The sequence below is a fragment of the Danio rerio genome, chromosome 12 (assembly GCF_049306965.1).
Source record: "Danio rerio strain Tuebingen ecotype United States chromosome 12, GRCz12tu, whole genome shotgun sequence".
Lineage (NCBI taxonomy): Eukaryota > Metazoa > Chordata > Actinopteri > Cypriniformes > Danionidae > Danio > Danio rerio.
Window position 1 is genome coordinate 25,620,001 of NC_133187.1, and position 25,104 is coordinate 25,645,104.

At 34.6% G+C, this 25,104-nt stretch overlaps 1 protein-coding gene across 51 annotated transcripts in view; it reads left to right on the top strand.

The window, feature by feature from the left end:
- The window catches only part of svila (supervillin a), a 123,987-nt gene extending 99,510 nt beyond the window's left edge, over nucleotides 1-24,477 (top strand). For 31 of the 51 annotated variants that reach the window (NM_001035261.2, XM_073917313.1, XM_073917314.1 and 28 more), the window contains 16 exon segments: nucleotides 1,829-1,976; nucleotides 2,092-2,237; nucleotides 3,321-3,496; nucleotides 6,151-6,292; nucleotides 6,879-7,072; nucleotides 7,156-7,238; nucleotides 8,800-8,948; nucleotides 9,796-9,901; nucleotides 10,054-10,261; nucleotides 10,347-10,480; nucleotides 14,426-14,581; nucleotides 14,808-14,951; nucleotides 16,512-16,633; nucleotides 16,782-16,937; nucleotides 20,023-20,043; nucleotides 23,628-24,477. In NM_001035261.2, the coding sequence (NP_001030338.2) occupies nucleotides 1,829-1,976; nucleotides 2,092-2,237; nucleotides 3,321-3,496; nucleotides 6,151-6,292; nucleotides 6,879-7,072; nucleotides 7,156-7,238; nucleotides 8,800-8,948; nucleotides 9,796-9,901; nucleotides 10,054-10,261; nucleotides 10,347-10,480; nucleotides 14,426-14,581; nucleotides 14,808-14,951; nucleotides 16,512-16,633; nucleotides 16,782-16,937; nucleotides 20,023-20,043; nucleotides 23,628-23,714 (2,172 nt within the window). In that variant the 3' untranslated portion in view covers nucleotides 23,715-24,477. 51 annotated transcript variants of the gene reach the window in all.
- The last annotated feature ends 627 nt before the right edge of the window (nucleotides 24,478-25,104 follow it).

Consider the following 25,104-nt stretch of genomic DNA (forward strand, 5'->3'; position numbering starts at 1 on the left):
CAAGTTTATGGAGAAAAGTAAAAAGCACTGCAGTGTTTGGGTGCTCTGCGTTTGAGATAATTAGTCCGGCATTAATACTGAAATGTGTATTTTCTACTTGGATGAATCGCGGTGCGAACGTGACATTTAGAAAAGTTGGCATTCAGATGTTTTCAACTAGGTGTGGCTTAAAAATACGCGTGCGTCATGTGTGCGCCACTCACACAGCGTGCACGCCACTCTCATACATCATGCAAGTCGCACGTCTCCATTGAAAATGACAAACTTACACCCTAAGCTTAAAAGCATTCCTTCCAAGGCGCACCCTCAGCAGCCACATTTTAATAAAACTATAGCACTTTATAACGGATCTTTTGTTTATCAATATTGACAATGGTGTTCGGTTTTATCGAAGTACCAAAGTACCAAACGCGTTTCCATTGGTAACCATATAAGGGGATCCCAATTTCTGTGTGTGGTTTGAGTGATATAGACTCTAGTTTTTCATACTTTTTACAATAATTATAAAGTAGACATTCAATTCTAAAGTAGTTTGGGCTGTTCCATAGAGCGAATGGGCTGGTATTTGGTGGTATTTTAATTTAGCCTCTATAAATTTTTAAAATCATTCAAATGCTTTTAAGAGTGTATCAAATAGAAAAAAACAGAAGCTTGAGCCAAAGCTATATCACCCTGCAGCACAAGACAAGTTACTCACTGAAGCTAAGCAGGGCTGAGCCTGGTCAATACCTGGATGGGAGACCACATGGGGAAAACTTGGTTGCTGTTGTAAGTGGTGTTAGTGAGACCAGCAGAGGGTGCTCAATCTGCGCTCTGTGTGTCCTAATGCCCCAGTATAGTGAAGGGGACATTATACTGTCAGTAAGCGCTGTCTTTCGGATGAGACGCTAAACCGAGGTCCTGACTCATTAAAAATCACATGGCATGTCTCGTAAAGAGTAGGGGTGTAATCCCGGTGTCCTGGCCAAATTCCCTCCATCGTCCCTTAACCATCATGGCCTTCCGGTCATCCCCATCCTAATTGACTCTTTCAATTTCTCTCCTATCCACCAATAGCTGGTGTATAACGAGCGCACATGCGCCTTTGTCCTGTGGCTGCCGTCGCATCCCCCCCAATCTGCTTCTTTTTTTTTTAATTACATTCTTCTGAAAATGACTGTCAGCTGGTGTAAATGAAAGGTTCAGTCTTAGGAGTGGTGATACTAAAAGAAATTGCGATCAGATCATACCTAACTGTAATAATATAAAAAGTATTACAGTTAAAGTAGATTTTGACATCAGTATTTAGTCACCTATAATGCTCTTTTGATTTTTGGTGATTTTGTAACCACTCAAATACCTCACATCCTGTACTCAGCTGTAGTGCTTTCAGTACTATACATATGGCGGTGAGTCCCTCATGTGCAGGAAGTAAACAGAATTAACCACAAAGGAAATTATATATTATCACACAGGAAGCAGGAGGTGAATAGTAAAAACTATTTTTTTCTATTGTTTAAGTCACACAGGAGGTCAGTGAACTCTGATTTTGACCTACATATTGCCAGTGAAGTGATGCTTATAGTTTCACAAAATGGTAGGAAGGAAATAATAATAATAATAATAGGATTTATGAAGACGTGTTTAATGTGATTTCTCATTACATTTATTACATTTCATTTATTATATCATTATTTGCTTTTTATTAAATTAGTAATTAAATTAATTAATTTGTTTTTTTATTAAATATTATGTATTTTTATTATTTTATTGAATTTTATTATTTTATTTTGTCTTTTTGTATTTTGATAAAAATTACAATTTAGGTTTTGCATCTTTTGTCTTGCAGGCTGCAGAGTTGGCCACGTTCGTTCAGACCAAGCATGACCTGGGATGCAGAGCCTCGTATGTTCAGACAATTGAGGAGGGTGCAAACACTCACACACACGCTGCCAAAGACTTTTGGAAGATTCTCGGTGGCCAAACCAGTTATCAGTGTAAGTTTGGCTTTAATTACTTTCATTAGTTTTCATCTGCTGACAATTGAGAAACATTTGTTTAATTGTACTTGTGAACACAAGCATAGTAAATCAGACATGCTGTACCCTACAGCCGCTGGCACTCCTGAACAAGATGAGTTTTATGAGAGTGCTGTTGTGGAAACCAACTGCATATACAGACTCATGGAGGATAAACTTGTTCCCCATGATGACTACTGGGGTCGAGTCCCTCGCTGCTCCATGCTGAACCCTAAAGAGGTACTATAAAATACTACTTGGGTATTATTAGGATTGTCTGATACAATTTTGACTAACAAAATGTTTAATGGGCAAGCTACAGTCTACAATTTTCCATGTTTAAAGCTAGATAGCACTTTGTATATATAATATTTTCAAGTGTTTTGACTTTTTTTGTATGATTTAAATAAACATATTTTGTGTGTGTGTGTGTGTGTGTGTGTGTGTGTGTGTGTGTGTGTGTGTGTGTGTGTGTGTGTGTGTGTGTGTGTGTGTGTGTGTGTGTGTGTGTGTGTGTGTGTGTATAATAGATTTTTTTACTTTATATTTTTAGTTATTTTATTAAACTTTTTATCATATATATATATATATATATATATATATTTTTTTTTTTTTTTTTTGTATTTATTTATTTTTTATTATATTGTATTACATGATATATTTTTATTTTATATTTCTTTTTATTTTATTTTTTAAATTTATTTTATTTTATTCCAAATACTCTCCTTTATAATATGGTCACGAAAATCTAACAAAACAGCTAGTCTAAGAGCTAATCTAACAATATAACTTAGATGATAATGGTCCAAAATTAGAAAAAAATATTAAATATATTTTAAAAAGAGCAAAATTCAAGAGAAACAGACCCCCCCCCCTTCAATATTTTGCATGAATTGTATTATTGTCTTTCTAAACATGTTAGTTGACTAAAATATTATTTTGATAAATATATATGTTTAATAAATCAGTTTGGTTCAAACGCATTAACATATATAGCCTATATTCACTGAGAAATGGATAAAAATAAACATTTTCAAATTGGGGTTTCCTCATTTAGGCTAACCACTGTACATTGCTGTACATTACAAAACATTTATATCAATTAAATGATTTTGTTATGATGGTCCAATTTTGCTTTTGGTACTATATAATCAAGTTAATCAATAAACATTTATCTCATAGTATCCAATATAATGATGTGTTCATTTAAAAGCACGATTTTAAGTGTTTTTCTGATAAATCTGTTGGGCAGTGTATTTTATAACCCAACAGCAAAGGTGAATTCAAGTTTAAATCCTCTTTTCCTCCTTGTCTGACATCTAGGTGCTGGTATTTGATTTTGGTAGTGAGGTCTACGTATGGCATGGCAAGGAGGTAACGTTGGCACAGAGAAAAGTGGCATTTCAGCTGGCGAAGCACTTGTGGAATGGCACCTTTGACTACACCAACTGTGACATTAATCCTCTGGACCCTGGAGAGTGCAATGCTCTCATACCCAGGTACAAAACGCTGCAGAGTATGTTTGGCTCTGCTGATTTGTGCGGTTCCATTATAATCACGTTTTGGCACTTGTGACATTTTAAAGCTCAAACCCAGGTCAGAAGTTTGCTCTGCGCGCTACACCTGTCAAAACAGTGGCTTAGTATCTCAGTGCTCATAAACAGAGTTTGGTTGCCGGGTAGAATTCCTGAGACCTAATGCTTTACTCCTGAAGTAAAAGGGGTCTGGGTTCATGTTTCATGCACTTCCAAGATATCCATCTTATTTTTAAAGTAAGCGCAGGAGCAGACATTGTAATTTAAATGTGCTGACATGTTCAAGCCTCATTCACTTTCATTGATTTTTAAACATTTATAACAGCTTATGCTGCTTATTGCATACGGTTTCTTTTATCATTTTAATCTTAATGTATTATCTTAACCACAGCAAAAGATGCGATATGCTAGAATAATAGTCATGCTAGTGCTTGAAAAAATTTATCAAAGGGGATTTTTGTACACATTTTGTCAGTAAAGCCAGTGTCCTGACATTTTATCCTACCCTTCAGATTAGGCTACCAACACTGTATTTGAATGGTTCTGAGGTTGGGGTTAGGGATTAGGTAGGTTAGAGCTAAATTACAGCTTTATGTCATGCTACTCCGCATTAAAATTTACATTGCATCATCAAAATGTGCAACCTACTTTTTGATTAGGAGGTAGGACAAATCGACAGAACACTGGTCCTAGTAAACCTCCATCATGTTCTTTTTTAAAGGAGAAGCATGTACTAAGCTGTGCAAAAATTGGTTTTGAAATTGATTGAATTGGTCAAGAATAACATTGAGGTAATCATTCTGTCATAACTACAGCTGTTTGTGCAGCTTCTTTGTGAACTACTGTTCTGTGTTATAAATGCTAATAGGGATTCTCTTTTTGGTTAATTTTGCTAACCTACAACTGACGCTTGTTAATCGAATATTAACTGTTAACTGGTCAGATTGATTTGATTTTTTAAAAATAATAATAATTGACGTGTCTATTTAGTGTCCGACACATTAAATATTGCATTTTAAAACTCTGATTTATTTTAACATGCGAACCCATTAATAACAAAGCATAAAAACAGAACATCTTCACGCATCTGCAGTGTTTCCAACAGCATAGAAAAAAGAATAAACTAAATACAAAGAATAAAATAAATAGACCTACCCTAGTTATTTTCACGTAATTGACAAATTTTGATTACAAAACAAAAACACTGACTGAATCCTTTTTAAGAACCGGCATAGGCTGTTTGTTTCAATCATGTTTTTTTGTCTACAGTCCAATAAAAATATCAGGCTACCTTAAATCAATCGCTTTACGGAAAATATGCATTTAATTAATGCTTCACTTATTATTATAGCACAAAACCTTTTTACATTTTTAATAGAAATCATTTAAAGATTATGTCTTGAGCGTCTGGTTTTACCTTCTGAGCTTCTGTGCTTTTTTCCTCGCTCACTGGCGGTTTAAGTGTGTGCACTGCCTGTGATAAGACAGTGACAACGCAATGTTGACATTTTGTAAAGTTTTGTTGTCTAAATATGATATTGCATTAATTTGCATACATGTTTTATAACCTATAAAATGAAAGCTATAGCCTATTTGTTGTGTTTATGAGATGACAGAGGCAATTAGCATCAACGCTGGTTTAGCATCGACTCATCTGTGTCAAACTGCAATGTTCTTCTTCCATTTTGCTTCTTCGGCAAATATGTCTGTAGGCACATGTGGTTGCACAGTCCCGGGAGTTAACAAATATATGTTGCAGTTGCACATTTAGGGGCCGATCACAGTAAACACACTTTTCCATTACAAAATTGCGAGGTGCACCACACTGCCTTTTTTGTGGACATGAAAAAAAAGAAGCGCTGTGCAACTGTGTGCAAGTGTTGCTGTCTATGCTGTTATAACTGTAATATTTAATAATAATGTGAAATTTAAGATTTGTTAAGAAATATAGCTCTGGATAACTTGAAACAGTCTCTCCTCCATCTTTAAAAGTTTTACTACTGTTTACACAACTGCTTCCCTGACAAGATGTGCATGACTTACCATCGCAGCTTTTCTTAATCATGTTTACATACATTTACATTTAGTCATTTGGCAGACATTTATCTAAAGTGACTTACAATTGAGGAGACAATCAGCAAATCAACACGAAGAGGCAATACACACAAGAAGTGCCAATTATACTGAGGAACTGTTAGTACTCAGAAAATAAGGTGCTGGAGTAAAGAAAAGTTGTAATGTTTTTGAAGGTCAATTGTTAAGCCCACTCACCTGTGTCAAACACACTTTATAGTGGATTTTTTTATTTTACATTTTTTTGTAAGAATGTGCCTGGTGCAAAAATATTGTCAGTTAAAGTGTCAGATAAATAAAAAAGGAAAGATTGTGTTTTCTTTAGGTGGTTACTGATTTTTTAATTTTTTTATTTCAATGAATCACCCACCCCTAGGTAATTTGCTTGTTTACATTAAAAAACAATTTAAAAGTAGCATATTGGAATGGAAAAACATTCTGTGTGAATGGCCCTTTTACACTTTTGCAGAAAAGAGACTACTTGTAAAATAGGGTTGATATCATTGCTTTGTATAAATTCTGTATTCTAAATGTGTTGTTCATAGGAAAGGCCAGGGACGACCAGACTGGGCTGTGTTTGGCAGGTTAACTCAGCACAATGAAACTACTCTTTTTAAAGAGAAGTTTTTGGACTGGAGTGATTCCAAGAATTCTAAGAAGAATGGTGACTCGCATGTTGAAAACAAGGTAGATCTGCACAGAATTAGTTTCACCATTGCATGACTGTATTTTAAATTTTGAGTTGACGAGACAAATTATACTGTATTTCACATTATGGTTTGGGGAACTTCCACTTGAAATAATTTAAATCAATGTAGATAGTAAGGTTACATTACAAATAATACAAATACTTAGTAAATTTTGAATGAGAAGTGCATCTGGCTTGGTTTATTTTTATCTATCATGAAAATAATTTTTTACATAAATATTATAACAAGCATATATGTGGCCAAAGCTCCTTTGAGTTCATTGGTTATTCACACACTAAAAGGATTTAGTTAATTCTAAAAAAAAAAAATGTGTTTTATTATTGAGTTGATGAACTGTGAGAATAATGGCACACCTTTGCACCCCTATTTTAAAACACTTCAGTTATTTTTAGTTTAAAACCCTGTTAACCCCTGATATACATGTAAAGCATCATAGGGCATATAGGAAAAAGTTGTATATCTCTTTTCTTAAGAGTAGGTATTAATAACTTTGATATTTTAGGGTATTTATTTCAATTTTTTTTTCAAAATCTGAAGCAAATTTGCTTTATTAAATTTTGTAGGAGCTTCGGAGTGGTGAATGTCGGCCCTATGATGCGTCTCTGATGCTATCGGCAGTACGGGCGCCAGTCAGGACCGTTCTGGATGGGGTGAACATTGGACGAGGATATGGATTAGTGGAAGGTGAAGAGGGACGTAATTTTGAGATCAGCACATTGTCTGTGGATGTCTGGCACATTTTAGAGTTTGACTACAGGTAGGGTGGGTCAGTTACTTAGTGAAGCTCCTACATAAATGGCGATTTATATACAAACACTGTCTCCTCTTTGCTTGTTCTAGTCGACTACCCAAACAGAGCATTGGTCAGTTTCATGAAGGTGACACATACGTGGTCAAATGGAAGTACATGATCAGCACAGCAGGTGAGTTGAATGTTTTCAGTAAAAAAATAAAAATAAAACCAACAATAAAATGTATAACATAGCAATATACATGCTTTTACAACTACATAAAATAAGTTTAAAGGTGCTAAATTTATAGTCTAATCCAGAACTAGGCCTTCTGGAAGTTATTACGAAAAACACACTAAAAGTGTGCATCTTGAGACATGTCTATGCCACTTAAAGCATTTGAAGATTTCTAACTGCAAGTTATTTTCAGTTTAGTCTAGGACTGGCCTTGTCTGAGACCAGAGTGTAGTTTAAAAACCTTGTTATTAGTGACACTAGTGGCGGATAAGTTAACTGCTATCAGGAAAAGCATAACTATTTAAAAAAAAGTCAGATGTTAATGTGACTAAACTTTGTCTCTTTTAGGTAAGTTAGGATTATCAAATTTGTTTCTGCTTATAGCAGAATAATGAGAGAGATATTTTTGATAAATTATTATAACTTTTCTTTAAAGTCAAGTTTACATACAATAAGATTATTACGCTTCTGAAAAAGCTCCGATGATGGTGTCAATTTTTGGAAGTTTCTGATTGGCTAATTGACAACATTTGCGTTAATTGGAGGCACAACTGTAGAATAGTATTTAAGGAAAACCTCAAACACACCACTTCCCTGTGTGACAACATGGGACAATCAACAAGCCAGAATCAACAAAAAAAAAGTCAGATTACAATTTGCTAAATTACACTGGGAAAATAATTATTTTCGGAGACATGTCCTGTGGTCTGATGGAACTAAGATCTGTTTGGCCATAATGACCAGTGTTACATTTGGAGGACAAAGGGGAAAGCTTACAAGCCTAGGAACACCATCCCAACTGTGAAGTATGGGGGCAGCAGCATCATGTGGTGTGGCTGTTTTGCTGCAGGAGGGATTGGTAAACTTCACAGCATAGATGGCATCATGAAGAAAGAACATTATGTAGAAATACTGAAGCAACATCTCAAGACATCAGCCAGGAAATTAAAACTTGGCCACAAATGGGTCTTCAAAACAGTAGATGACCCTAAGCATACTGCCAAATTAGTTAAAAAGTGCTTTAAGGAAAACAGAATGAATGTTTTGGAGTGGCCATCACAAAGCCCTGATTTCAATTCTATAGAAAATTTGTAGGCAGAGTTGAAAAAGCTTGGGCGAGCAAGACAGCCAACAAATCTGACTCTGTTACAACAACTCTGTCAGGAGGAATGGGCCAAAAGTGCTGCAAACTATTGTGAGAAGCTTGTGGAAGTATACCCAAAATATTTGACCAAAGTTATACAGTTGAAAAGCAAACTTAAAAAACACCAAGGAAATGTATGTAAACGTGTGACTATCTAGAAATATATTTAACAAAAAAAGAAAGTAATTATTCTGGCATTTAACAAATGTAAATCATTTAGGTAATCCTAACGGACCTAAAATAATAAACGTTTATTGTCAACAGACATTTTTTTTTAAAAAGGTTATGTTCCTTATGTAAGCTTCTGGTTTCAACTGTATATCTTGTTGTTGCTTTTGCTGTTGTTTACTCTCTGCTTTTTTGTGTGTGTAGTTGGCAAGAGACTGCATTCAGAAAGAATCATCGGTCCAGGGAAGGAGAAATGTTGTTATTTCTTCTGGCAGGGTCGTAACTCTACGGTGAATGAAAAGGGAACGTCAGCACTGATGACTGTTGAGCTGGATGAGGAAAGAGGAGCTCAGGTGCTTTATTGATTTGTTTTAAACTTAAAACTCATTTTATGCTTTCTTAGAAGGATAATTCACCAAAAATGAAAATTAATTCTGTTACATTGTAAACAAATTGTCATAGACAGACGTTCCACTAGAGCAAATTAATGTGTCTTTTTTATTATTGTTCACCACCAAGGGGACTGGAATTGGGAAACACTGCTCTACATAATGAAAAAATATCATCATCACTTTTTTTGTCAACACTCACTTAAAGGGGAAAGGAAATCTTGAACTAAGCACTTGAACAAACAAAGCATTGTGTTTACAAAGACAATACATCCTAGTAAGGAAGTACTGACATAAAATGCTTCCCGAAAGAGCAGTATAGGATCACATCCATTGGCTAAAATGAATTACGTGTATAACTGTATCACTAAAAATCACTGTTTACTCTCTTAAACCTTTAAGCTTCTTGATTCTGTTAAACACAAAAGACGATTTTTGAAAAAAGCTGGATGATGTTAATCATTTGTCAAAAAGAAATACGATGGAAATCAATGGTTGCCATCAACCAGCATTTTTTTTTCTAAATAACTTCTGTCGTGGTATAATTTATTCCTGTGGAGAAGCATTTGTTTCCCATTTTAAAAATAGTTTTTGTGCTTTGTTTTGGTTGAATATTTCAGATTTTTTCATAAATGAACCAGTTTAAAATAGCTAAAATATATATTTTTTTAAGATTTTAAAATAATATTAATTAGTTATTGTAATTATCAATTAAATGTGTTCTTTGCTGATTATAATTAGTAATTTTGTTAAAAAAAATTTTAAGTCTTCATATGTTTAAAGGGTAGATTTCTTTTTATATGTTACGCAGGTCCAGGTACAGCAAGGAAAGGAGCCTCCTTGTTTCCTACAATGCTTCAATGGAGGAATGATTGTTCATGCTGGAAAAAGAGAAGAGGAGGAAGACAATACACAAAGTAATCACTTTTACTGACTTTACCTACATTTCTCACTTTTTTTATTATTAGTTACTTTTTTGTTATTATAATTAACAATTATTTCAAACGACAAAAACATTATGTAAATCAGATCGCAATATATGGACTTGACCTGATTTCTCAATGCACAGACGACTGGCGATTGTACTGTGTGAGAGGAGAGAAACCCATAGAGGGCCATCTGCTGGAGGCAGTGTGTCACTGCAGCAGCTTGCGATCCCGGACCTCTATGATCCTCCTGAACATCCCCAAAGCCAGCCTATACCTGTGGCATGGCTGCAAGGCACAAGTGCACACACGTGACGTGGGCCGTACCACTGCAAACAAAATCAAAGAGCAGTGAGTCGACTTGCATACAAACAAACCAATGACACTTTACATCTGAAGGGTAACAGAGACCTGATATTGACTTTCTGCTCTCCAGGTGTCCTCTGGAGGCAGGGCTTCACAGCAGCAGTAAAGTGTCCATCCAGGAGTGTGATGAGGGAGCTGAACCACAGGGCTTCTGGGAGGCTTTGGGCAAAAGAGATCGAAAAGCGTACGACTGCATGCTGCAGGGTGAGGACAAAAGTCGAGGAAAAATTGGTCTTATGGCACATTTATGATTAAGTCATAAGTGTTAAGTATTTCGGTGATGAAATCTTTCATTTCTAATTTTAAAGTGTTGTTCCTAGACAAATTTTACGTTTGCATGTTCATTACAAGAAGGTTTGTTCAGACTTTATTAATCCCAAAGGGAAGTTCACGTCAGCAGAACTCACCATACAATAGTAAAAATAAAATTTATATAATTCTAAAATTATGATAACAAAATTATTAATGAGGTGCTAAAAACATTGTGTTCTGTTAACAGACATGACAAAACAAAGAAAAAGATACACAAAGTACAGAAAATGTATTTTGAATTGTTTTGAAAACTGATTATTTACCATAAAAAAGGCAGCAGCATATTATGAGCAGAACTAGCGATCATCTTGTAATTGAAATTAAAAGACAGGTCTAATTGTGGTCAAGTTTGTCTGATTTGACCAAGTTAAACGTCAGACTCTGAAGGTCATTCTAGACGTAATTTGCTAATAGAAGGGTCAGTTTAATCAAAATTAAGGTTATGAAAAATTAGAAACTATATTAAATATTACAACAAAAGTACATTTACCTCATGTAACGTGATTTATTAGTGCAATTGCTACACATTTTAGAATCATTATGGCAGTTTTTACTGAATTAGATGAGTATTTGATGAGTACTCCATTTATGTTAAGCGATAGTGGATTATGTACAGTATGGTGTGAATTATTACAAGTGTTCATGGTGTTAGTTTCATATTTTGTGTATTGTTTTTTTCTATTATAATTAATGCATGAACATTTAATGTTGGCTTGTCATTTCAATAAAAGTTTTTTTTATGATTTGAACTTTTTATAGATTTTTCTTACTTCAAAAATGCAGATGAATATCAAATACAGAGCATTAACATAAAAGCAGAACAATACAAATAAATAAATACAATAAATAAATAACATCATATAAACTGCGTAAGAAAACCAAACTAGAACACACACAAGGAAAAGAAAAAAGAAAAATTAAAAAAGGGGTGGTTGTTGCTAATATCATAATATCATATCATATCTTGCTACATGTTTGCTAACATTGTGGGTCGCAGAAGTTTTGAAAATTTCATGAAAGGGTTCAGACATCCAAACAAAAAGTATAAAGCAGCTTAAAGTTGCTTTTAAAGATGTTAGTATCTGTATTTTAGTCTTTAATGATATCTATAAAATAGTGTAGTACAAAATTATTAGTATGACAACATTTGTGTTTAGAAAATATAAAACTGATATAAACATGTAAAGCTTGTTTGACACTTCTGCCTAAATGGATCAACAGTTTTTTTCAAGTTTCTCATCAAATCTTGACCAATGATATGCTCTCTAGTATCTGACACATCCCACCCCCTTTAAGACCCTTCTCATTAGCTTTTTAACTGATATGCTTGAGCTCAACCACTCTCACTGGCACAGCTGTGAGAACAACTAAACTCTATTAGCTGTTTTCTTAAAAAAAAGGGGAGGAGCTACTCTCTACCACAGTGGTTCCCAACCTGGGGTCCGCGCCCCCCTAAGGGGGGCGCCAGAGTTCACAGGGGGGGCGCGGGAGAGGATAAGTATTGAGGTAGAAAAAGGCATAAAAACGGTCCACTATTATAAAGGGCTTTGCAATTAATCGAAAATCCGATTTAGATTTCGGTTTCAAACGATTATAAAAAAGCATTAATCGAGATAAATGACTATTGCATCATATTTCGCCACAGTTGTACACGTGTTGCTCTTAAAAGCGCGAAAGAGCTTATGTGTGTGTGCAGCACGATCACGCAGTCAGAAGTATGCGGCCGGTCTGCATTCACTCTCATTCACACACTGAGACGAGCAGAGGAGCAAAGACATCTAAAGTCATCTTAACGTGAACGCTTTAATGGTCAAATAGGTGTCAAAACGCGGTGTTTAGTGATTATTTACATTAACCCTCATTTGTGTAATAAACAAACGAGTTGAGGATCAAAAGACGTGAAAGAGAAACCATTAAAGATACAGTGCGCTATAATCCTTCTGCCGCCTGTTTTTAACATTATTAAACGAACATAACGAGAAAACCCTCGCTGCTCTTGACTGAAGGACTGCTGCAGCTAAAGTGTTTTTCTTACAGTGAAGATGCTTAAAGCACAGTTTGTTTCATATTTTTATTCTAATGTATTTATTTCTCTTTCCATTGCAGGGTGGAAAATAACTGTATGTATACAGTTGAAGTCAGAATTATTAGCCCTCCTGAATATTAGCAAACCTTTTCCTGCCCAATTTCTGTTTCATGGAAAGAATATTTTATTAACTTATTTCTGAACATAATAGTTTTGATATCTCATTTCTAATTACTGATTTCTTTTTGTCTTTGCTATAATGACAGCACATAATATTTTACTAGATATTTTTCAAAATACAAGCATTCAGATTAAAGTGCTGTTCAAAGGCTTAATTAGGGTAATAAGGCAAGTCATTATAACGGTAGTTTATTCTGCAGACAATCAAAAATATATATTGCTTAAGGGGGCTAATAATATTGACCTTAAATTGGTTTCAAAATAGACCTTTTTAAACCTGTCTTTATTCTAGCTAAAATAAAACAAATAGAAGAAAAAATATTATAGGAAATACTGTTAAAATTCCTTGCTCTGTTAAAAATAATTTGGGAAATATTTATAAAAAAAAAAAAATCTCAGGAGCGCTAATAATTTTGACTTTAACTGGCAATGGTTTTGAATAATCGTGATTACAATTATGACCAAAATAATCGTGATTATGATTTTTCCCAAAATCGAGCAGCCCAAAAAATAAAAAATAATCTAAACACATGCTTAAAATTCCAACATAATAGTGAAAATAATTAATAAATGCTGTGATTCTTCAGAGGCGAAGATAAAGATTAGACAGTATGACAAAGCCTACCTAAATTTTGGTTTTATTGAAGGCCAAGACAAGTTAAAACTGATTAATTAATATTTTCTATACATATTACTATATATTAATATTACACAAACACACACACACACACACACACACATACATATACATATATATATATATATATATATATATATATATATATATATATATATATATATATAYACACACACACACACAYATATATATATATATATATATATATATATATATATATATATATATATATATTATATATATATATATATATATATATATATATATATATATATATATATATATATATATATATATATATACATACACAGTACATATGTGTGTGCGTGCGTGCGTGTGTATTTATATGGTGGGGGGGCTCCAATGTTTGTATATGTTTATGGGGGGGGCCCCAAAGAAAAAGGTTGGGAACCACTGCTCTACCACACTCTCTTTTTTTGTTGAGAGTAAATCAAACATCTATTTAAAAATGCATATTTGAAAGCACTTCAAGGGACTTTTAAAGATTCCCAAACTGTAGAATGTGTACTGTTTAATTTCATTATTTCTTGATGATAGATGACTCATACATTTTAAGTATGATTTACAGAAGACACCCACTGAAATGTAATTTAGTGTAACTATAGTAAATATGCTATATAAATATACTATTTGAGGTGTGTTTAAATTTCCATTTACTTATTTAGCAGACTTTTATCCATAATGACTTATAATGAGGATTAAAAAGCACTTTAAATCACCACAGAGCAGCAATATATACTGTAGACACCATGACAAGTCTAAGTTAGCATAGCAGTTTATTATTATTGCTGTTATTGTTCTTCTTCATATTATTGTTGTTATTTTTGAGTCTTTATAATAGAGATTTTGTAGTAAAGTGTCTGGTGCATATGGAACGGCTATTTAATTATTAGTAGTTTATTTTGTGAATAGTCTAAAGTCTTCTGTTTCAGTCTAAAATCCCTACATTCATGAGTTTTGTCTTGTGTATCAGATCCAGGAAAGTTCAACTTCACTCCTCGGCTTTTCCAGTTAAGCAGTGCCTCGGGAGAGTTTGCAGCAGTGGAGTTTGTATATCCATCCAGAGAACCAAATTTGGTTAACTCGATGCCTTTCCTCCAGGAGGATTTGTATACAGCTACTCAGCCAGGTGCTTGACACATTCATGTCTGCTAAACTCTTCTAAGTGTGCCGTCTGCTCAATCGTATTGTTAAGGTATTCTGTGTGGGTGTCCGTTACATTTTAAGAAGGATTTTCTACACTCTTTGCATGCATGATGTATGAGGGAAATGTAATTCTTCTCATTAAAAAAAATCATGAGGTGCTTCTGTGATGCTATTGTGACGCTGCTTCTTCTGTTTGATTTGTCTTTTAGCCCTGTTTTTGGTGGATAATCATCATGAAGTTTACCTGTGGCAGGGCTGGTGGCCTCAGGACAGTGAAAGCACAGGCTCAGCTCGCATACGGTGGGACTCTGACAGGAAGTGTGCAATGGAAACTGTGCTCCAATATAGCAAAGGTGATTTAAAAAGTCATATCTGACACTCTAAAAGAAGCCAAAGCAATTGTAATAAAACTTTGTAAGATGGAAACCCTTACTTTCTCTTTAAAACTAAAAAAAGGCGATTTTACAGAGTAATTTTGGTCTTCAAGAATCAACCATGTTAATATGGATATATAGTGTAATGTAACTCTGCAACAGTCATTATGTTGTACCTGATCAATTCCAGCGTTATAGAAGTGACATTTGCAGTAAAAACTCAAAATGTAAATTCACAGAGAAACTATGTTAACATTATATTGAAACATCTGTTTATATTTTCCAAAACAATTAATCACAGAGTTATGGGATCAGAAAAATATCCATCTGTACAATTTTTTTTACATTTCAAATGAGGAAAAAACATGGTTATGAATGTGACCAAACAAATCTGTGAGTTTACAGTTTACAACATACTTTGTATAAATTGTGTGAATTAAACTGCACAACCCAAAATGAATTATCTTAAAAGGATAATAGTTGGCTGACTAAAAAACAAAAAAGATAGATTCATTTAAAATTTTTACATTTATGAGGAAAAAGCTTTGTTTTGGAAGTCACACCGCTTTGTTATAGATGTGAAATTGGAACTTGTGTGACTTTGGTAAATCAAATATAATTGTTTGAAAGCATTGAGAGAGACATTTTTGAGTATTTAAAGGTACTGTAAAATACTTGTTTACACAAAAAACGTAGAAACTGTTTCGCAGTTTTGGTGAAAAGTTTTATGGCAAGGTTGACATTTTTATGGAAGTGCTCGTCTTAGCCCTGGATTCTTCAATTACTTTTATCATTTTGTTTTACTTTATTCTCTTTTTGCTGCTTCATTAATTCAGTAGATAAGTTCTCTCCTTATTTTTATTTTCTCCATATTGGATATCATTCAGGTTTTGTAAGTTACAAAATTGTATTTTGAAATGCACAGGAAGTCCGCTTAAACGATTGCTTTTTAATATAAAATTCTGAATTGTAATTGTTGGCACAGAAACAAATGATAAATATCTAAAAAATAAATAAATAAAGTGTGTGACACCTTTTAAAGACCATTTTAGGAAAGAAAGAATATAGTGTGATTGTGTAATTCTCTTTTTATCATTTTTATTTTTAATTTTCAGTCAAAAAGTCAACATTTTAAGAGCTCTGGTTGACATGCTGGACTGTTCTAAGCAAATCATTTACTCTGTTTAAACTTGGGCTTTAATGTTGGAGGTGTAGCCCCAAAACCACAGCCATCTATTGCATAGTTAGACCAATGGTAGTTCAAGGTGTTTACCAAATTTAAAAATTGTCATCTAAAATAAGAAAATGCAAAAGCTTTTTAAATGTAATTTATTTAAACTATGTTACTGTATAAAACTGTTCTAATATAAACATTTATGAATAATTACATTATAATAATTGTATTATATATATTTTTTTTATTTGTTTAAATTCGTTTAAATGTTTAACTAGTTTGTTATAATTATGTCATTTAAATAAATGACAGTAATGTTGTGACTTTTATCAATAACAGGATTTCCTTAACCTTTGTTTTTTTAGAAAAAAATGAGAAAAAGACACCAAAATCCTACCTGATCCATGCAGGACTGGAGCCTCTTACATTCACCAACATGTTTCCCAGCTGGGAACACAGAGAGGACATCGCTGAAATCACAGAGAAGGTGAGAAAAGAAAGTTAAATGCATGTGCCATTTTTATTTAAGTTTTAAGAATATGAATCTTTATTAGTAGTTCTCATGCTCAGGTTAAGGTGTCCTCAAGTTAGACACTAATTCTCTTTTCTGAAATCTTTTTTGTCTGACTTTACAGGAGGCCGAAGTATGTCATCAGATCATTCTTGTTGAAGATGTCTTGAGCCGACTCTGCAAGACCACTTACCCACTGGCTGAACTAAAAGCACGTCCCTTACCGGAAGGTGTCGACCCTCTACGTCTTGAAACCTACTTATCAGATGAGGACTTTGAGGTGAGAAAAATTACATTAACATGTTTTCACAACCCCTTATTTGATCAAAACAATAGTGTTTCAACTTTATTAGTTATTTTCAAAGGTAAGCAAGTAAGCCAGACTTAACTCTTCTGGATGAATCATTTAACTATAGTGAAGTTGTCACACACTGGACAGAGGGGGTGTGCGATATATTGTATTATATAAAAGTATTATGAAGGAACTTTTGTTTCTATACAGTGGTTCCTTGTTATCCGCTGGAGATACGTTTTAACAATAACTACAATAGGTGAAATCCACAAAGTAGTCCGCTTTATTTTTTACAATTATTATATTGTTTTAAGGCTGTAAAACCCTTCACTGCACACTTTATACCAGGGGTGTCTAATCTCAGTCCTGGAGGGCCGGTGTCCTGCTGATTTTAGCTCCAACTTGCCTCAAAACACCTCCAGGGATGTTTTTAGAAAGCCTAGTAAGAGCTTGATTAGCAAGCCCAGGTGTGTCTGATTGGGGTTGGAACTAAACTTTGCTGGACACCGGCCCTCCAGGACCGAGTTTGGACATGCCTGCTTTATACACTTTTCTCTCACAACCTTTAACATTTTCACACTTTTCTCTCATTTAAACACATTCAAAGTTCAAACCTTCCAAGAAAAATAAGTCCACTATTATAGAATAAAACCAAAAACCATTTGATCTTCATTTATTTATTCCGTAATGGCACCCTACAGCCGCATAACTTCTACCTTCCTTTAGCAAGTCCAGAAGTTCAGCTTTTTGTGTGATGGTTAGCAACTTCCTCTGCCTTTTGGGTGCTACTGCAGGTGCCTTTGACAATGACAATTGTAGGGAGAAAACTTGCAAACATAAAGGCACTTCAGTCACACTGCTAGCGATCGAAGATGTATGTACATTTGGCAAGCTGAACAGATTCTGTACTGTACATGAGACACTCCATGGAGGAGATTGATTGACAATGGTCCACAGCCAATCAGGATGCAGAACACAATGTGCTAATTAGGATGCAGAACACAGTGCTGTACAAAAAAAAAAAAAAGCATGTCAAATTGCACGAAAAAATTTGGTGAAACTGCAAGGCTGTGAAAAGTGAACCACATTATAGCGAGGGACCACTGTAATGATAATTGAACAATGTTTTTCTTAGTGTGTTCTGTGCTAGTGCTTCTAGTTTAGGTATGCATCGATAAAAATATAATACTTTAAATGCCAGTAGATTGTGGAAAATCCCTGTCATCCATTGAATCATTCATTTAAATGGTTCTTTCAATTGGCTGATTCGATTATAAGTAAATGATTTGTCATTTTGTGTACTTAATTTTCATTAACTTTATTAATGAATTATTGAATCATTCACCTGATTTTCTCAAAAAGGGATTAATTCAGTAATGAAACATTGAATGTTGCTCTGAGACATGTGCTGTATTAATGGTTATATAATTACAATCTAAAAAAAAATAGCCTTTTTTAAAATCAGTTGTACAATTATGATTGCACTTAATTGCATATATTTAGGGGAAATTGCACTCTTGTATGTTTTCACAAGGAAATTTTGACTTTTGTAAATTTGAATTGTATGTTTATCCTAACACGTTTAATCACACAATCAGTGTTTTTGGGCTGTCAAAATGCATTTTGTTTATTAGTGACAATCAATAATACCAGAATGCACATTATTAAAACAAATATGGCATAATAAAAGACAATTTTTGCATACCCCTAACTGTACATTCACATTCATGAGTATACACTCACTGACCTCTTTATTAGGTACACCTGTCTAACTGCTCGATAAGGCTAAATTCTAATCAGCCAATCACATGGCAGCAACTCAATGCATGTGGACATGGTCAAGACGATCTGCTGCAGTTCAAACCAAGCTTCAGAATGGGGAAGAAAGGGGATTTAAGTGATTTTGAACATGGCATGGCTGTTAGTATTTCAGAAACTGCTGATCTACTTGGATTTTCACGCACAACCATCTTTAGGGTTTACAGAGTTTGGTCCAAAATAAGAAAATATCCAGTGAGCGGCAGTTCTGTGGGCACAAATGCCTTCTTGGTGCCAGAGGTCATTGAAGAATGGCCGGACTGGTTCGAGCTGATAGAAAGGCAACAGTAACTCAAATAACCACTCGTTACAACTCGTTACAGCAACAGAAGACCACACCGGGTGCCACTCCTGTCAGCTAAGAACAGGATACTGAGGCTACAATTTGCACAGACTCATCAAAATTGAACAATAGAAGATTGTAAAAACGTTGCCTCTCCTGATAAGTCTCGATTTCTGCTGCAACAGTCAGATGGTAGGGTCAGAATTTGCCATCAACAACATGAAAGCATGGATCCTGCCTTGTATCAACAGTTCAGGCAAATTGTGTTGGTGGTGTAATAGTGCAGGGGATATTTTTTGGCACACATTGGGCCCATTGGTACCAATTGAGCATCGTGTCAACGCCCCAGCCTACCGGAGTATTGTTGCTGACCATGTCCCTTCATGAGCACAGTGTACCCATCTTCTGATGGCTACTTCCAGCAGGATAACACGCCATGTCATAAAGCACCAATCATCTCAGACTGGTTTCTTGAAAAGGACAATGAGTTCACTGTACTCAAATGGCCTCTACAGTCACCAGATCCTCAATCCAATAAAGCACCTTTGGGATGTGGTGGAACTGGGGATTTGCATCATAGATTTGCAGCTGACAAATCTGCAGCAACTGCGTGATGCTATCATGTCATATCATGTGTTCTGAAGGTAAAAATGGGGTTCAGTTCATAAGTATATTAGGTATACCTAATAAAGTGGCCAGTGAGAGTATACAGTATGTATTATTGTAGCTGCAACTTCAGTCTTCCTGTGTGTGCTCATATGTTCTGTCATTTCAGTACTATCTACTTTTTTCCATTCTACTTTTGCCTTTTTTCCCTGTCATCATCTTCATATTTCTCCTTTCTGCCTCCACTATGTCATCTTTAAAGCAGCCTCTCTTAACCTGTCTCTCCCTGCATCTTTCTGCTTCTCCCCCTTTTTGCTGGTATAGTCTTGCGTCTGACTGAGGTTAATTTTTCCCTTCACATGCCAGGGTGTAGGGGCTTCTGGGAAGGTGAGTTTTGTTTTCTGAGGAACACTGGTGTTTTCCCACTAATGCTGCATCCTCACTGTGTGAAGCACATCACTACATGCTTTGGCACAAACTGCATAGTATCTAGCATTGTTTGGGTCATCGTTCACCACTGATATGTCTCACGCATGGGGTGAAAATTTTATTTGGTGTTTTATTTGCTGATAAATATGCACTATAGATTTAACAGTTTTGAATCATTTAAGTGTTTTTTTTACACATAAATATATTATTTTAGTCAGCAAGCATGCATTAGATTGATCAAAAGACATTTTTGAAATTTCTGAATTGTATATTTTAAAAGCCATACTCAACTGTGATTTATGAAGGATCATGATACTGGAGTAATAGCTGCTCAAATTGAACTCAGCTACCATAGATTTGTTTTTCAGAATTTAGTTTTTTAATGATATAGGATGTTTTTACTTTTTTATTGTAGTTTTGATCAAATAAATTCAGCTTTGGTGAGATTAAGGCCCCGTTTACAGTAATAAGTTTTAGTTTTAAAATGCATACTATTTGCTATAGTTACGTCTTCTGTCCACACTACACCTGAGTTTTGAAGTCCTTAAAACGGAGTGTTTTGAAAATGCTAGAGAGGCCATTTTGGTTTTAAAACACTGCTGCTCCGTGTCAGTATGGATGGGGGGAAACGAAGACGTCTGAAAACAAAGATTTGAGCTTTTTCCTTAATATTAAGTACACTTTCCTTAAGTTCAGACTTCAAGTTTGATATGAAAACAAACTCCCGAGGACACATAGGGTAAAAACAGTCTTTAAAACGTCATTCACATCACCTTGGCAAACGTAGACTAACCATATTACGTACACAACGATGTTTTGTACAGATTACCTTTTAACGCTAATCTCTAAAAGAATACTTACAGGTCGTAGGCACGCTAAATATCTGTGTAAACTATATTTCTCACTCTTTCAACCCCAAGCACAACAGAGACCTTCCTACTATATGTTTCCGAGTAAATTCAGTAAGTTTTTCACGTCCACCTAATGCGCTTGAAAATAGACAGTGGGCAAACTTAAAGTGCAAGTGAGACATTTAAAGCAACGACAATATGCATTTGCATTTAATTTATGCATCACACAGTATAACAGTCTTTATGAAGTGTATATGAAGTGTATAAGGAATATTATATTATCACAAATTGTTAAACAAATTACGTCAGTTGTGGTGTGACGACCGCATGGCACAACTCTCCTCCAGAGAGAGCCTGAAAGACAGGCTGTAAAAGCTGTTTGGATCCTCTTTGTGCAGTGATGATGTTTATATTCATAAAAGGTCAGTCAAGTTAGCGTTAATTTGCATGAATTTAATGTTTTAATATTTTAAATTGTCATGCTGTAATAAAATAAACATGATATAAAAATTAAATGATTGTGAAGCTATTTCATTTCAAACTTTTAAGTTATTAAATATATCATTAACTTCAAGTTAAACAGTATTAGCAATCTGACATAAAATTTTAATGAGACTTTAAACAATGCCCATTTTTGCCAGTGAATTGAATTTATGCACCCTGTACGGACCACTATTTTAGTCGTGTAGGGAACACTGTTAATACCTATCATCTTCCGTACACATGCGAAGGCGGTACTTTTCCCATCTTTTCTCAAAAAATACTAGTCAAAAAAATATAAATGTTCGCCCAGAGAATGAACACATAAACATGTTTTTCTTGCTTTTAATGACGGAGGAGGGGTCTTTGAGTGCGCTAAATAGCAAATAGTGTAAGGAACATGGTTAGTCTACGTTACATTGTTTCACTCATCTTAACAATAAAATGAAGACATGATATAAGAAACTGCCTATTTTCATTTTGATATTAACTCACAAATACTAAAAATGTTGAGGCATTGTGTAGCTGCATATTTTTATGATTGTCATTTTCACTGCATGCATATTTATAACAAAATGGAGCCTATAACATTACTGCCTCCTTTAATTTTCAATGAACATATGAAACATGCCCTCTCTTTTGCTGAATATCAGTTTTAATAATCAATAATGGCCATTATAATAGTATAACATACAATACGTATATACAATATAGAAAATAAAGGCAAGCAATAAGTCAATATGCAGAATATGTGTGCGTGGTTAAGTAAATGAATAGGCTATAATGAATTATCTTTGCGCTCAGCCAAAACGCATTACCTGAAAAAAAGTTATAAATTCAAAAGACCATTAAATAGAGAATTATGAATGAAATATTACACTTAACAACTACGGTAGGATAAAATCCAGTGGTAAATCATTGGTGAACTGTCCGACCTGTGGTTAAAGCACTCTCTGACTGCCTGGAGCTCAGAGGTGAGCATATGCTGTGTGTGTGTGTGGTCACGTGATGTGCATTTTCAGCGGTATTGTGTGGATGCAGAGCTGTTCAGAAATACTAGTTAAAACGACAGTGTGGACGTGGAGTGTTTTCATTCTAAAACAGCGTTTTAAATCTAAAACGTATTTGTGTAAACGGGGCCTTATTGTGGTCATTTACAAAGCCTAAGGGTTATTATTATATTTTTTATGGTAGTGTATGACATGTCCTTTTAATTAGGCATGGCTGATGGTATATTAAGGATATAGTAATAAGTTTTTCTAAATAGATCTTCATTTTGTTGACAAAACCAATGTATGGCGAAAAATAAAATTGTATAGGCCTACTATTGTCAATCAAAAAATTAGTATTCGCTTTAGTTGCTTGAAAAAAGAAATTTTAAAGAAGTAAATACTTAATTTAATACTTAACTTAATACTTAACTAATAACTAAAACTGATATTTGAAAGGAATGAAAACTTTATAGACCTTTTTATAAAGCAGGGGTGTCCAAACTCGGTCCTGTGTCCTGCATAGTTTAGCTCCAACTTCCTTCAACACACCTGCCTGGAGGTTTCTAGTTTACCTGGAAAAAGCTAGTTTAGCTAGTTCAGTTGTGTCTAATTGGAGTTGGAACTAAAATGTGCAGGACACCGGCCCTCCAGGACAGAGTTTGTTGTAACCCCTGTTGTAAACAAATAGCCTAAAGAATTTTTTAAAAACACATTAATTTTAATAATTTAAAATATGTATTAATAACAACTACAATAATAGCATAAAGATGCTAAAATAACACTGGTCAAATAACCTAAAACATAAACACAAGGTTAAATGGGTCGAGATACACAGAGTTGATCGAGATAACAGACTTAATCTTTATTAACATTGAAATTGTATTAAGTATTACTGTAGAGGGTTACAACAATATAATAAGATGTAAATATAAGGTAAAATAAGAATGCAGCATTACCCAATATACACCTATAATTTCCCTTTAAAAAAAATCTTAGACCAGCTGCTAAATGATATAAAACCAATATTTTCATCATTGCTATTTGATATCATTAATACTTTAATATTAGATAATCACTTTTTTGTATTGGTGAATGGTGTATGTGTGTGTGTGTGTCATCAATCATTGTCTTTTTCTAACACTTCAGAGCCCTGGGTGATGTTTTTTTAATCCATTAAAATCTCTATATATGTATATGTGTGTGTTCATGCTCTTTACAGAAAGCTTTGGAGATGACGAGAAGTGAATATGAGGCACTGCCTGGATGGAAGCAAGTGAATGTGAAGAAAGCCAAAGGATTGTTTTAAAGGAACTCCAGGAATCTGAAAGAGAAAATGCTCTCATTCCTTTTGAACCAGAACAGACAAACGCAAGTAAAAATATCAACCTGTGTCAAATCACACGGGGAGCTGAAAAGAAGCTGGAGGAAGAAAAAAGAACACAGATTGGCAGGGGTTTACCAGCCTCTTGTAGCACATTTCTGTCTTGTTTTCTTCTTCCTTTTTTGTATTTTTTTGTTTGTTTGTTGATCAGTGAATTAGAGATTTGTTTTCTGAATGTGTTGAGTGCTCCCCAGCTTGTTTTGCTCCCATTTTCATAGATCTGCGTTTCTCCACATACTGTATCACCGTCCAACATGCACAAGGCAGCGCTAATACACTGCTGGCCATCTTGATATTAACACCCATGAAATAACTCCAATAAAAATGCCTTTTAGTGATTATGTGAATGTAAGAAAGCTCAACGGAGCACTTTATGTAAGTATGTTCAAACCTGCTCTCATGAATGGCCTAAAGATTATTTTAACCTTCCAGCTAGATGCTTGAACTTGAACCCTATGCGTGTGTGTACGTGAGAGAGTGTTTGTGAATATATACGGCGCGTGAGTCTCTTCGAACAGGATTGAATGAAACTGTGGAAAAAGAGAAAATCTCCTTCTTTTCTGCATTGTATAGTGCCTTGCCTTCATGTACAGTTTATATAAAGACAGATGCAAGTCTGCATTTTGAAGACATATTTGTGATAATAATAAATATTGGTGCAAATAAACACTGAATAATGTAGATATTAGTATTTTTGTCTTGTGCTTTAATTGCTGTTTAAACATGTTTTAAAGTAGACCTATTATGCCCCTTTTAACAACATGAAAATAAGTCTCTAATGTCCCTAGAGCGTGTCCAAATTGTGCTGTTTTGGTGACTGTCCCTTTAAATTTAAATGAGATTGTGCTCCCATCCCTCTTTTCAAAAGAGGGTGGAGCTATAATTGCCTATGTGTCAGCATAGTGGCAGATTCAAAACTATTGGCAGACGGCTGCTTCTCATTCAGGGCGGTCTATGCTAATGAGGGTGAGGGAGCGCTGTGTTGAGATTGCATTGCACACTTACCTCAGATAAGCGAGCAGCAGCCTGAGAGATGTCAAGCAAGGCTCGTTCCCAAAGCTCATCTCGAGGTCACAGATCTGTAGCTACGTTTCCATCCACCTATTTTTATGCGCATTTTGGATTCAATATGAAAAGATGTGCTTAAACTATGATGGAAATGCTTTTACAGCGCAAATTTCAGTATGTGCATTAAAAAAAGTCATGTGATTTTATTGTAAGAAATCATGTGATTAAAAACATGCGTAAATGGACAAACTAGGAGGCTGAGCACATTATATAACATTTAAAATGTTGTTTTGGTCATTCTAAATTG